The 14,985-nt window shown below is 33.0% G+C and overlaps 1 protein-coding gene across 8 annotated transcripts in view; it reads left to right on the top strand.

The window, feature by feature from the left end:
- Positions 1–14,985, top strand: part of RAP1GDS1 (Rap1 GTPase-GDP dissociation stimulator 1) — a 155,985-nt gene that overhangs the window by 97,585 nt on the left and 43,415 nt on the right. For 7 of the 8 annotated variants that reach the window (XR_012332173.1, XM_019926439.3, XM_019926440.3 and 4 more), the window contains one exon: positions 3,199–3,345. The exons of the other annotated variant lie outside the window; for it this stretch is intronic. Coding sequence is in view for 6 of the 7 variants with exons in the window: in XM_019926439.3 (XP_019781998.1) it covers positions 3,199–3,345 (147 nt within the window). In the remaining variant the exon portion in view is untranslated. The remainder of the gene's footprint in view (positions 1–3,198; positions 3,346–14,985) is intronic. 8 annotated transcript variants of the gene reach the window in all.

Here is a 14,985-nt window from a genome sequence, read left to right as displayed (position 1 = left end):
GAAGAGTAATACCACCTGTTAGGTTTAAAGTGCAGTATCTCATTAGATTTAAAGCCCTGCTCTTACCTAGTGTGAAGAAAGATCATATTTGTGCTGGTAACTACTTTGTGTGACAGGTCATCATTAAAGAATGTAGCAGGGCTTAAAGAATTGGTGGGCTGCACTTTCCCCAGTGGTTGGATACCTCATAATTATGGAAAATAAAAACGTAAATTATATTTCTAGAAGTGACAGCCCAGGATGCTTCACAAATTAGAAGTCACTTATTATCAGAAGAGTTAAAAGTGAGCCTACATTTGGGGATATGAACGTTTAGGATAAGGAACCTTTTGGAAATTATTTTTAAGTGAACAATAATACTCATTTTAATATAACATAAAGCTATAGGGTTACCTTTACTGCGGAAACACAGTTTATATGGACTTGTGTAATGACAGATGTTCTAATATGTATTTTAAATGATTTGTAAGATGCCTTTAAAAACTTACTCACTGGTTTTGGTAGAATAAAGGAACACAGCATTATAGCACTCTACTCAATGCTCTGTGGTGACCTAAATGAGTAGGGAACTCTACTCAGTGCTCTGTGGTGACCTAAATGAGAAGGAAATCCAAAAAAGAGGGGATACATGTATACATATAGCTGATTCACTTTGCTGTACAGTATAAATGAACACAACACTGCAAAGCAACTATACTCCAGTAAAAAAAAAAAAGCATTATTATTTCTTTGCATCTTCAGATTCTTTAAAATATTTTAATAAAATTCTCCTTGAGTCAGATATCTTCTATTATATGTGCTTTGCTTTTCTTCTCAAATTTGGTAATAATGTATCAATAATTTCTAATGTAGAAATTGAGCTTATGCTCTTCAGCCAACCCTTGATAACACATAGCTATCTTGTAGTCCAAACAGGGCAGGGAGGGAGGAAGGGAATGAAGAAGGAAGCAAAGGAAGGGAAGCGAAATACTGTGGTTCTGAAACACAAGTAGGTAATTTGCCTTTTAATTGTAGCTTCGTTCTTATTTATTGCATTATTAAGTTTGATGACCAAATCTGTTGAATAAATTTGTATGAAAATTTATTGAATTATTTAATGTTTTGAATATTGAATACCTGAGTGTTGATAGGAAGCCAGCTTAGCTTTCTAAGCATACATGATTTATATTTTGAAAGCCCATATTTACTCAACAGTTAGAATCAAAAACTATTTGAGCTTTGCAGTTTAGGGATGGGATATATATTGTATGTGCATAGTATTGAAGGTCTGAACCTTTAGATTTGTCATCCTAATATTTAGTTTTTTCTGACATGATCCTACAAATTGCCCAACAATTTAGATAATTTACATTTATGTTATTGGAAAAGAAAACTTTAGAAATTAGATTTCTAAATGAGATAGGACCAATGTCCTTGGCTGGCTCATGTGACTAGCTACCTTGGCACTTAAGAATTTTCTGTGATCTTATTAGCTAATTAGCATAGGGTCCTTTTCTGCATCTGTATAATCATAGAATAAAGCCAAGTGGACGTGACACAAAACTTAAGTGAACAAAACCGTTTTGTTTCATTTTAGTATGGATTTCCTTAAAATTTTACAAAATTATGAAGCTAGTATTTATGAGACCCTGCTATATAGGTTGTGTGTGTGTATTTCTACCACAGGAAATGATATGTATTGCCTCCTTTTCTAATATGGTTCAGCAACAGTTATAAAGATATGACCTTAGTTTCAGTTCTTTTATTAGGAAAATGAAAATCTTTCATTTACTCACTAATTTCATAGCTCTAAGAGCCATTTCTTTTACTGATCCTTCTGTTGTGCTTCTATAGCTGCAAGATCCAGTATAGCAGCCACTAGGCATTTTGACTCTTGAGCAATTGAAATGTGGCTAGTCTGAATTGACATGGAACTGTAAGTGTAAAATATAAAATACACTTGGATTTCAAAGGTTTATTACAAAGCAGAGATGTAAAATATTTCATTAATAATTTGTATATTGATTGTGTATTGCAGTGATCAGTATTTTAGATATATTGGATTGAGTAAAATATATTACTAAAACTAATTTTTCACTTTTTATGTTTTTAATGTGGCTACTAGTAAATTTAAATTATGTAGGTATCTCACATTTGTGGCTCTCATATTTTTATTGGATAGCGCTGTTCTAGAGTCTGTCTTTTTTTTTTTGGCGGCGCGCGGGCCTCTCACTGTTGTGGCCTCTCCCGTTGCGGAGCACAGGCTCCGGACGCGCAGGCTCAGCGGCCATGGCTCACGGGCCCAGCCGCTCCGCGGCATGTGGTATCTTCCCGGACCGGGGCACGAACCCGTGTCCCCTCATCGGCAGGCGGACTCTCAACCACTGCGCCACCAGGGAAGTCCGAGTCTGTCATATTTTATATAAGGAAGTCAGATTTAGAAAGACATAGTCTTTCTTTCATCTCTTTCCAATTCTATGTTCAAGGGTTAGAAAGTATTTTAAAGCAGTTTATATGTTCCAACAATTAAATGACATCTGTTCTATGTAGTGTAGGTGTACACATAAATAGAAGGTATGTCTGACCATTTGACCACTGGTTGTAATGTTGAAGTGTATTGGTGTGTTCTTGAATGGAGAGAATAAGGAAAAATGAAACACAAACTACTAAGAATTGAAAAAGGGAACATGCTTATGTGCTATTGAAAATGCCAGTAGAAGAGCCTAGTACTAATCTTTAGGAATTACATGTTGTAATCTAAAATTATACTGTGTTGCAGATGGTTATCTTTGGTAATAACTGACTGAAACCACTGATGGAAAGATACATTTAGTAGTTTCCAAGCTGAGAAAAAAAATATTCCAATGGAATATTAGTTCCTATTTTTTCCTCTTACACAGAGTTGTCATCTGTGAAAGAGGAGGCAGAATATTTCACATGTGATAGTCATAAAATCTTAGGACCCACAGAAGTTCTTTAGGTTCCTATATGATACCAATGAGAATAATCATTTTTCTCCTAAAAAGTGATTGTCTCTTTTCCCCATCCCACCCCCATTTCCATGTTTATTTGTTTTGTTTTCCGAAAAGTCATATTTAATGCCCTACTTAGGTTTATTTTCTACTTACTAAATAAGGAATAACTGTTATGTTTTGTATTTGAAATTGTAAGGTACATTTCTTTTTTCTTTTCTTTTTAATTTGACTCTTTGTTTTACAGATGAGGGCAGAAGTGCAGTTGACCAAGCAGGTGGTGCACAGATTGTAATTGACCATTTAAGGTCACTGTGCAGTAAAACAGATCCCGCCAATGAGAAGCTCTTGACTGTCTTTTGTGGCATGCTGATGAACTATAGCAATGAGAATGGTAAACAAAATTGAAAACTTGCTTTATCTGTGGGGGAAAAATTAAAAATCATTACTGTAGTATAAACCAAAACTATTTAGAAAAATTATGAGCAAAGCATTGATAAGTAGCATATAAAATTAGTAATTAGTCAACATTAAATAACAATGTTTAAAAATACAAAACGGTCAAATTTACTAAATGGGACTAATTGTTGAAGGGTTGTCCATGTTAATCAATACCAAAAACAAGAAACAACATAATGGTACGGTTTAATATTTTTTGCTATGAACATTTAAAAAATATACAATGCTAAAATACCTTCATGTTTATTACTTTATATTAATACCAGGAGCAGCTTTAAAACATAAACACTGTCTATATAAATAGAATTATTTTCTCTAGATACTGGGTTTACTTAAAACAATAAAAAAATCTTTTAATGAAATCTGGCCTTAGAAAAATAAAGTTCAGATATTTGATTTTAGAAATTTAATAAATATTTGTAAACAGAAGTTTCTTTTCACTGTAAAACATTCTTAGAACCCAGCAACAAGTAACATGTCAATTTGCAGATAGCCTATATGGTTGTTAATTAAATGAGCATAAGAACAGTGAAACAAAGGCTTCATTGTACTTTTAAATGTCACAAAAAATTCATCTGTCCTATGAATTACTGCATGATAAAACACTCAAATTCTAGTAGGTTCCTAGAATTAATACAAATAATGTCTTTCTGTGGTTTATTTCATCATGGCATTTTAAGTTGTAATCTCTGGCAGAGACCAATTTTACTTGTATATTGAAAATGTAATAGTATTCTTTCATGTGTCCTAGAAACACATGGCCCTTTAGGTATATTTTTTATTTCTTCATGAGTCCAAAGAAATATTCTCACTAATTAAAAAAAAAAAAAGGTAAACATCGATGACAAATGGCTACTGACATTTGACCTTGGTGTTAGTGATAGCAGCAAATGGTGGGGACTGAGCCCTGTCCCATTGAAAGGGGAGAGCTACTACTCTCCTCTAGCCAGTTGTTTCTGTGTGGCAGTTTGGCCACATACTGCCAAATCTTTTTATCTGGTGGGAAGAGGAAGCTAGAAATTTAACTTTTCATGTGACATCTGTTTTTTAAATGGTGGATTACATTTGCTTCTCTAGCACTGTACAAGCTAAACAGAATGTGTCCTCAGGTCACATCCTTTCCAAGAAACACCAGTTTTAAACTTATGAATTAAAGTTATCCATTATAATAATAAAAAATAGTTCTTATTCATCAAATGGCTTGCCTGTTAAACTTGAGCTAGAAACAAATGTAGTCTTTATAGGGTCAGTTACCTCTATTTTTCTTATCCTCTGGTGGAATCATTTTTGAAGAGAAAATGTCCTAAATATGAACAGGAGAATTCATCTGTCTGGGTAAAGTTCCTAAATAATTGAAATTTGACCATAATACACAGGTATCTGAATTGCATTAAGAAATCATTGGCCAGTTGTTCATGTCACTTGCTTTTTCTTCGGCTTCATTTAGGCTTGGACACCTGAGAAAGTGGAACAAAGCTAAGTGGGAGAATGGTTTAGAAAGACAAGTGAAAGAAACTAGTTGTGAAGTTATTATGGCAGCTTTGGATATAAAAGAATTAGGCTTGTTATGCATCTAAACTAGTTGTTTATCCTTTGAGGAAGTTCTTCAAAAATCTGTACAAAAGCTTATCAAATGGCAAAATGGTCTTCAAAAACATCACTAATTCTAATCCAAAGGAGATTGTGATTGATTCTCTATAATAGGGTGTCACACTGTGTAGAGAGGTGTACTGGGAAGGTAATGTTAACAATACGCAGAGTGCACGGTCTAAATGTGTGTATATTTTTGTAAGGGTAGGTTTTTTTTTTTTTCCCCTGGTGTGCAAGTATTCCCAAGAAATAGCTTAGATACTTTAGAAAGCTATATTAACTTTTCTCAGAACATTACTCGAGCAGTGGTGTTTTTGTTCCATTATTCTAAAAGCTGAAATTTGAATGCAGCTTTCAAAAGTTATTAGATAAAATAGAAGTAAACTTATCTTTAGTATTTTAAAGGAACAAATGCCAGACTTGTGACGATCTTCTTTCCTCTGCTTCCTTTTACTTTTGTCTGTCATGGGGATCATAGTTTGTGAAGTGGTTCTTTTTCTCCATAATGTTCTTTAACTTAAATTATATCCTTTTTTGTTTTGCATAATTATTAAGCATCTTTGTTGTTGTATCAATTATTTACTTACTCTTTTCTTTAAAATATGTGTTGAAAGACTTTCCAACTTAATGTTAGGTCTTCTTGGTTAACTTAAGATCATTTGGTATTGATCCTGTCCACCTATATGAGTCACTGAGCCAAAAAGCACTAGAGCTTTTTGAAACTCAGGAGGCGCTTTTTACTAGCGCTGATAAATGAAATTCCTTTTTTGTGTATTTACTATTGAATTCCAGTACACAAGCCTGTGCTAGTTTCTGAGTAGAATAGTTGAGTGATAAATACCTCCTTATTACTCTAACGGAAAAATTAACTCTACCCTTGGGCCCAATAACTTAAGCCTCATTTGTAGTTAGGGAGTTATTCTTTAGCTTCATAGATAAATTTTTTTTTAAACAGAGAGAGATAAGAAAGTACTGAAATGGGGCTTCCCTGGTGGCGCAGTGGTTGGGAGTCCGCCTGCCTATGCAGGGGACACGGGTTCGTGCCCCGGTCCGGGAAGATCCCACATGCCACGGAGCGGCTGGGTCCGTGAGCCATGGCCGCTGAGCCTGCGCGTCCGGAGCCTGTGCTCCGCAAGGGGAGAGGCCACAACAGTGAGAGGCCCGCGTATAGCAAAAAAAAAAAAAAAAAAAGTACTGAAATGGTAACAAAGATCCACCAACATAGTTTCTCTAATAAGAACATTTTCAAATTGTTTATTAGTCCTAAAGGTGGCTTGACACCAGGCTGAGACTTAGGATATCTTGATTCCTGTCCATATAGTGGACAACTCCGAGCATATCAAATCTTTGAATACATTAAATAGGAAATCAAGTTTCTTAAACACATGCAAGAAAGATATCTATAATGAAAACACTCAGTAAAGGCATTTTTATACCCTTTGATAAAACGGTATAAAACTCAAGGTTCACGAGTTTTAAAACTTTTGAACCAGCTCAAGACTTTAAGCTATGAGCTAGATATATTCTTTTGTTTCCCCACTGGTGAAGCAATTAAAACTTTCTATATTCAGACAAGTAAGTTTGGAATATCTGAATAGAAAAAGGTATAATTGCTTAGCTAGAAAAGTTGTGTCATTAATATTGCTAAATAAAATCATGTTTAACTAGAATAACAAACAAAACTTTGTTTAGTAAAAATCATTTCAAATTTTTCCTTTGGGGAAAAATCATACCTGTTTTTCACATGGTGAAAAAGCACTCTTCAGTTCTGTGGCCCTCCAAAATATTTTGAGTATTTGACAGTTGTGGTTAGAGACAAGCGTATTGACAGTTTGACGTTCTATTTGAGGAAATGTGAACTTCCTGTATTTTCTTTATGTAGTTACAGCAGGGTCCCCAACCCCGGTACCGGTCTGCGACGGCCTGTTAGGAACCGGGCCTCACAGCAGGAGGTGAGCAGTGGGCAAGCGAGCCCTTCTAAAGTGACTAACATAATATACATGGTCTATGATGGGCTTCTTCATGTGACCAGTATCATATATATGATATATGTATGTGTATGTGTATATATAGATATATGTATATACCTATGATTTTTACAAATAGAGCTGATTTTTCTGTGGTATCTTAATAACTCCTTATTATCGAAAGAGTAATTTCTCTTTTTTTGTGGTTCCTGAAATCTCTCTGCAATACTCTCATGATAATTCTCACATTTATTTGCCGCACGGACTTATGATAACTGAACTACGGTTGAAGGGAGGCCATCTGTGTGATTTAAGAAATGCAGCTCATGGAGTATCAGAGCATTTTAACAATTGAATTTAAGTATTAAGCCCAGTACTTAAATTCAGTTGTTTAAAATAGGCCTGTAAAGTATCTTCTCTCCTCTAATTTAAAGATCACTTAACATATAATTAGTTTTAGCTCCTTTCATTTCAACCAGCAGTTTCCCAATTCTAATAATACTCTTCCTAGTGAACTCAGCCAATAACTTGGCTTACTTGATTTTTCTTCATATTTAAAATAGGAAGAATAGAAATTAATAAGGAATAATCCTGATTAAAAACTAAAAACGCACTTTGGACTGAGCTACTTGTTTATGTTTTGGTATTACTTTATTATAGGTAAGAAAGAATGCTTCCTAGATGTTAGATGTTTAGAAAATGATTTACTTTGCATGAGTGAGGAACTAGTTCCAAAGTTTACTTACTGTGGGTATAAGCTAGTTAATAATTCCATAAATTTCCTAAACACTGAAGACTTTTTGCCTAACTTTAAGGGGGAAAGACAAAACAAAGTGTGTTTTTGCAATTTATTGTCTTTTTTTCTTAATTATAATTTTCCTATATACTATTTTCATGTATTTTCTGTTCATAAAGGCATGGGAGATGTACTTTTAAGTTATATCTTTTGAAGCCCAGTTTGTCAAATTAAAGTATTCTAGTATGTTAAGGTGTGTTAAAGACTTATTGTACCCCTGAAAAGTTTTTAGGTTTTAAAAAATAATAATATTAGAATTCTTTATTTACTAACTGCTGTTCTCTCTAAAAAATTTCTGAATTTTTACCGTTTGTCCAACAGAGCTTTCTTATCAGTCTGAAGTAGGTTGCATTCATAAAGTTCTGCTACAAATGTCATTTTAAACAAATTGTTTTATTGATGTACAGAGCAGTTAGTAGTTCTTGTGCCTCCTGCTAATTCTGCCTATTAAATTTGACCAATTAGGCTAGGTTATTAGCTCTTCACCATAATCCTCCTAAACAATTACTATAATAATGCTGTTATTTAACGGACAGGCTAAGAACTTGGTTTTTAGTAGAGGTGTACCAAATGCATATTTTGGTTTAATTCCACATAGACAAGTATTAGCGTTAATATTCAGCTTTGGCCATTATAGAATGAACTTCTGAATGCAAGAATTGGAAATTTTATCACAAAAAAAATGAAATGATTGTTATAGTTTTTTTTTTGTTAATGATTTAAAGTTTGGCATTAAATTATAGAAATTATACTCTTTGCAGCATTTTAGCTTCTGGATTGTTTTTATAATCATGACAGTGCATTTAGCATTCTGATACTAAATAATCAATTTTAACTGGGGACAGTGGAGTAACAAAATATGTTTGGGGTTCTTTATTCTCTAACATGTTTTTCTTCATTTGCTTTATGTCTTGATTGAAGATGACTAATCATGGATGTTATTGAATATTACTTTCAAGAATTTTCTCATAGTGAAAATTTAAAGAGGCAGAGTGGGCTTTCTGATTTTAACTCATCCTCATAAGATGTAAAGACTTCTCAAATTGGACTTTTTCCTGAAAGATTCATGGCCTGAATGGAGTTAAGTAACTAAAAATCAAAAACAACTCCTAACACTTATTTTTTGTTGTAAATTATAAAGAGAGTAGGTAATATAATCTCTATTATTCTGCCTTGATTTAATTTTTACATTTGTATAGCTTTCACCCTCGTTAGTTATTGCCACACTTTAATATTGCAGTATAAATACACATTTACATTTCATCTAATAGAATTTCAACACGTGAAACACATTGGGAGATTTTTCTCTGTACATGAAATGCTTACCTATATTTAAAAATGAATATTTAGATAGTAAAGATAAAACTGAAAGACCAGGCCTTGTTTTTATTTTTGATGTTACACTGGTTGAAATATGATGGTATCAAGCACATGATCATTGACTATGCACAGATTTGTCGGTGCTAGAAATGACATTGAAGTAAGCATTCAGGTGTTTGACCTTCAAGAGCTGAGGCAAAAGCCAGAGATGAGCAATGGATTTTGACCATATATCAGTGCATCTTTAATTCAGACCATTTAAAATATTCATTCAGTGAGAAGCTCAGGGCAAAAAAATATCATATGTAAACTAACTTGTGTAAAAATTAGTAACCCTGATTTCTGACTACAAATAAGTCCAGTTAACAGCAAACTGCCTATATTTTATTTACTGAAAAAAAATTGTAATTAAATATTTGAAAAATGTTTCTTGGAAAGAAATTAGAAATCTGGGTTATATAGATACTTCTTGTTAACACAGTTTGTGTGTTGCAAATAACTTCTATGAATTTTTAAAGTGTAAAAAATTTAATCATAGTAATGCTCCAGGGTAACTGGTATTATTTGGGTTTTTGTTAAAACCAGTAAATCCTTTTGTAAAACAGAATTTTCATGTTTTTTAAACGCATATGATTATAAGATATACATGTTGTCTGTAAATTAACCTGACAATTAGCTCAATTTGCTATGCAAAAATTTAGGCTTAAATTTATACTTACTATAGATGTGGCCTTTCAGCAATGCCCTATGAGAGCCCAGACTGGATTTATTTCTCCCAATAAGAGCTACGTAAGCAACAGCTGGCAGTAGTCCTCTTCTAAAAAAACAAAAAACAATTTTAACTTTTAAAAGACCAGTTTGTTTCTGAGATGAAAGCACAGCGTTTTCTTAAATCAGAGTAGATGTATATGTAGAAATCTTTGTAGCAGTATTCATTATAACAAGAGTTGATCTGTAGTAAATAATTTAACCTGAAGTGAGTCTAGGGAAAAAGTTATCTGCTGGACTAAGACATAATCATTCTAGATGTTACTGGATTGAGAACAGCAAATGGGTGGGCCTCTTAAGAATAATAAAACATTTTTCCTTTCTCTTGTGATTTGCTTTGAGGTTTTTCATTGTTGCTGTGTTTTACATCATACTCACTCATGTACTTTTGTCAGTTATCTCTAGAACTTTTACGAAAGGGAAATTTTGCTCTGTAGAGACTTTTATTTTCAGAACCCAGAAAAAAGCTTTTTCATTTTTTATTTTTAACTTTTAGAAAGCAAGAAATATATAAATGTATTGTTTTTAGACTCATATTCTCAATACTAATGAATCGTGATTCTCTTTTTTTTTTTTTCTTTGAAATGGCTGTTTGTCTTGGAAATGTATAACCTGGGGCTTAAATTATAGAGGTAATCTGGGTGCAAAACATATAATGCAGGTTTTGTGTAAAGAGGCCTTTGAAAATCATTGATTTGAAGTTAACTTTAAACAGTCTAAATATTTTTGGTTTCATATCTCAGCACTAGGTTTAGAATAAAAATTCTTCACTTTCCTGATCAATCAACAAAAGTAAGTCATCAGTAACTGAAAAGGAAGTCTTTACTTGTACCTGCACATGTGTATGTATAAAGTTTTTAACCACAAACCATCCTCTTGGTTGCTGTATTTAAGTCAGTTTACTTTTCAACATTATAATAGATAGAGCTGCAACTTGCTTCAACTTGCAAGTTCTACTTCACTGTTACCTCATTTCTAATTTTTACTTTTTATATATATTTTTGGAAATGTAGATGTGCCATTAGTAAAGGGCAGTTTTCTTCCATCTTTATTATGCCCAAATGATTTTTATCCAAATTGTATTAGAACTTCTCATCAGGATTTACATTTGCTTGTTTTTACTGTTTCAACTGTATATAATTAATTTGACTGTAGATTAGGTTTTTATGCAATCCTGTAAATAGGATATGTTGTACTCTTTATACTATAAATAATATACATACTAATGTAGAGACTGTATATTTTGAATTGTGTGTGTGTTATTTTGACACAGTTTCATCATTAAGTCCTATTTATCAATAAGCTTATTGTCTATAAGGGCCATTTCTTAGGAATAAGATAGACGTGTTATAATCTTCTTAAGAAACCTATTCTTTTTAGTAATTGATCAACATAACTTCAGTTTAGTTACTGCAATTCTTGGCATACATTTCTGGACCTATAATCTATACCAACGTTTTAAACATTAAACTTAAAACTCAGGGGGAAAAAGGTTCTTCAACTTGAGATCTTCTCTCCAGATCTCCATTCTTTGGAGTTTCCATGTGTGTGACCTGAAGAACTTGGAACCATTGAAATTCAAATGTAGGTAGGTAAGTGTTCACACCAGCGCATGCGTTGATTGCCTTATATTTCTTTGTATATGCATCTGTATTGCACCCCCTCAGTGCCTTTCTTCCTCTTCCTCCCCATAGATCATGCAGGGCCTGTGTCATCTTGATATTATGTAATTTTGTAATTCTGTATTTTGGTCAGTATTTGTCTGTGTTGTGTGTCAGGAGCAATTTTTAAAAGTCTTCAGACATTTATGACATTGTGCTGTCTAAAGACTGTCTTTCACACATAAGTGTTTGCTGTGTATGGGCCTTGGTTGCATTTTTGTGAATTGTGTTTGTTGAGCTCTGACAACATTCCCTTGGAGTTGCTGGTATTCTTTGAAGGACGCAAAAAGTCTCAGTCTTGAATTATGTTACTTATTTTCTCAAATCTAGAGAATGTGAACTATTTCTGGTTCTAAGGATTTCTTCCAGTTAGTCTTTAATTTAAAAGTCATATTCCTGATACCATTCACAATAGCATGAGTGTCAGCTACTATCCTTTGAAGTCTATTCAAAGCTTTCTTTGGGCAATAAGAAAAAGTGATTCAACTTAATCATTTGCTTCCAGCAATAAGTACTAATACTAATTTATTCCACACAAACAGGACCTCTACTTAACCCTCAAAAAAACTATTTATTGATAACATAGTAAGTTGTAACTGAAATAGGCAAACAGATCTAATCATGAAATATTTTCCTAGGCTTAAGTAGAATTTCTGCTCACATAAGCAAAATGAGATGTTAAGGTGCTTAATTAATGTTATGTCGCTCAAAATATCTGAGCATCACAATCTAGGATTCCTACTGTGCTTTTAATTTTACATTTTTTCTGTTGTCACATCTGCCAAGCATATCATTGAATTTCAGAATCTCTTTTTCCATATTGTTTTTCCAATTCCTATAAAAATCAGGTAATCTGTTGGCAGTGGTTCTTAAACTTTTGATCTCAGAACTCTTTTAGACACTTAAAAATTACTAAAGATCTCAAAGAATTTTTGTTTATATATATGGGTTATATCTATCAATATTTACTATATTGGAAATAAAAGTGACAGTTTTTAAAATTATTTAGTATTGCATTTTACTATCTTAACCTACCATTATAGGTTAAGGTAAATAGCATGTTTTTATGAAAAATAACTTTAAAAATTTTTTTAACAATTGCTGAGAACAGCATTTATTTTACTGTGAATGTATGATGGTAAAGAATACAATGACTACTAATACAATTTGGTGCCACTGACTGCGTTCATTCTAATGCCCCAGCAGTTTTGCCCACTAATGTTTTTGTACCATCAGTGCAAATGTCAATACAGTGAAAAAGGCAAATCAAATCTTGGTGTTTTTATGAAAGTAGTTTTGACCTGGTGATCTTCTGAAAGGGTTTTGGGGACTCCACTTTGAGAACCATGTTCTAGGATGCTTGCTTATCTCGAAATGAAAATTTGTACCAACCTGTTTAAGTTTTTTCCCTCTTCTGGGCCTCCATTATCAAAGGAGAATGACTTGCCTGTAATTGGTATGAACAGATTTTAGAGTTACTTGAGTATAATTTTTGTTTTAGTTACCATCATAGAAATGGATATAAAAGAAAGCACCCAAGTGGTCCAAAATGAGGTCTGTCCATTGGATGACTATATATTTTTCTCTTTACTTGTGTGTGGTATGTGTGTTGTATGTGAGTATACAATCAGTTTGGCTCCTGGGTAGCTTGAAAACACATTTTCATGAAGCAGTGTGATTTTCATGAATTATGGCAATTCACACCATATGCCATTGGGCTATGCTACTTTTTCTGCTGATCTACCACAATTTCAAATATTACTGCTTCAATTTGTATGCCACAGATTGTATGAAACTCTGTAATATTTCTTAACCTTTTGTCCCTCTTATCCCTGGAACCAAAATTCATAATATTGTAAAATTAGAGAGCATTAGAGATGCTAAGTTAAGAGAACATGAAGAATATCTAAGTGGCATTCTCCTGTTGAGTTATCTCCTTCACAAATTTTGTTATTCCTCTAATGTCCCTGGACTGTTGGATTTTTATAGTTTGGACCAATAGTACTGAGGGGGTGTGTGATGCTTACATATATGCAAACACATAGTGGAGTTTGACTCAATGCATGCGCTAGTGCTCACGCTTACGTACCTGAAAATTAATGATTCAGTAGCTCTGCAGTATTTGAAGAGGTAGTCAAAATGAATAAATAAATAAAGTTAAAAATACGGCTAAAGAACAAGAATCTGCAGAGGTGGTCCAATAGTAAGGAACTCTATCTACTGGTAAGTAACCAAAATAATTTCTAATATGGAAAGCTTCTTGGTACATGATCTTTAAAAATACTATAACCACAATACAATATTCTGCCACTATAACACATAGGTATAATACTATAATAGATACAATATTATAGGTATAACAAGTAATTTGCTTGTAAGATAATATAAGTATTGTGAGTCATTCATTAATTACTAAATTGTAGAGTTAGAAAAAAATATTTAGCATCAAAAGCATAAAAACAAATCATTTAGTTGAATATGTTCTTTTATATCTACCTCCTTTTAGAACAGACTTCATAATTCCATTGCAAATTTTGAAATTGTTTTAGACTATCTGAACTCTAAATGTAAACTTAACTTTGTCTCAGGCCTTGTTTCCTATTCTTGTTTTGGTAATAGACCCCTTTCTAGTATAGATGGTCCCCACAGCGGAACCAGATAATATCCATAATTACTGTCAGTTTTAAGGGCTGATAAGCCTCTGTTGGCTGTCTCTTCATACTTCTCTCTAAAAGCAGTAAAAATTAAGTACAGAGACCTCCGGGCAAGTAATCAGTTGGCATGTGAGACAGCTCAACCTTGCCTTTATGTTCTTTGCTGACGGTTAAGAACTAAGAAGAGTGACAAAGAGATTAGTACGCAAACTCCATCAAGGGATGCATGCTAAGAGGAAAATGTGTTCTGTAAGAAACAGATTTTTAATCTTTAAATTCCAAGTAGGTAACTTAAAAGAATTTAGAGAAAATTATTAACTTGAAAATGGCATATAATTTTTAAAAGGAAAAGAAAAAAATTTTGAAGGCATTCCTTTATCTTTAGATGAACCAGTTATTAACAGTAATAGTGTTTTGTATAGGCATGTGAGTGTTTGTCTTTCTTCTTAGCTTATTCTAAGAGACAGTACTTCTGGTTTTCATTTTGATTTATTTACCTTCAACTCTACTGCTATAGGTATTCTATTATCATTGTTCGTGAAGAGCCATTGTGGAAATCCAAGGCATATTAAGTACTTTAAAACCAATTAGTTTCTTAGAAAATGAAGGCAAGCAATGATGACAAAGCCGTATTGACCTCATTCCCTTTACCTCTAAGATGATTGTCACTGTTATTAAATAAAACTTTGAAAAGAAAAATATTTTAAGTAACCAGATTTTTTTTTCCTTGTTAAAACTACTTTCCTTCCTAACAGTCATCAAAGAACACTCTGCTGCAAATAAACAATAACCTGTGTGTGTTACATACTTTTCATTCCT

The sequence above is a fragment of the Tursiops truncatus genome, chromosome 5 (genome assembly GCF_011762595.2).
Source record: "Tursiops truncatus isolate mTurTru1 chromosome 5, mTurTru1.mat.Y, whole genome shotgun sequence".
Taxonomy (NCBI): domain Eukaryota; kingdom Metazoa; phylum Chordata; class Mammalia; order Artiodactyla; family Delphinidae; genus Tursiops; species Tursiops truncatus.
This window is presented reverse-complemented; position numbering and strand designations above follow the sequence as displayed.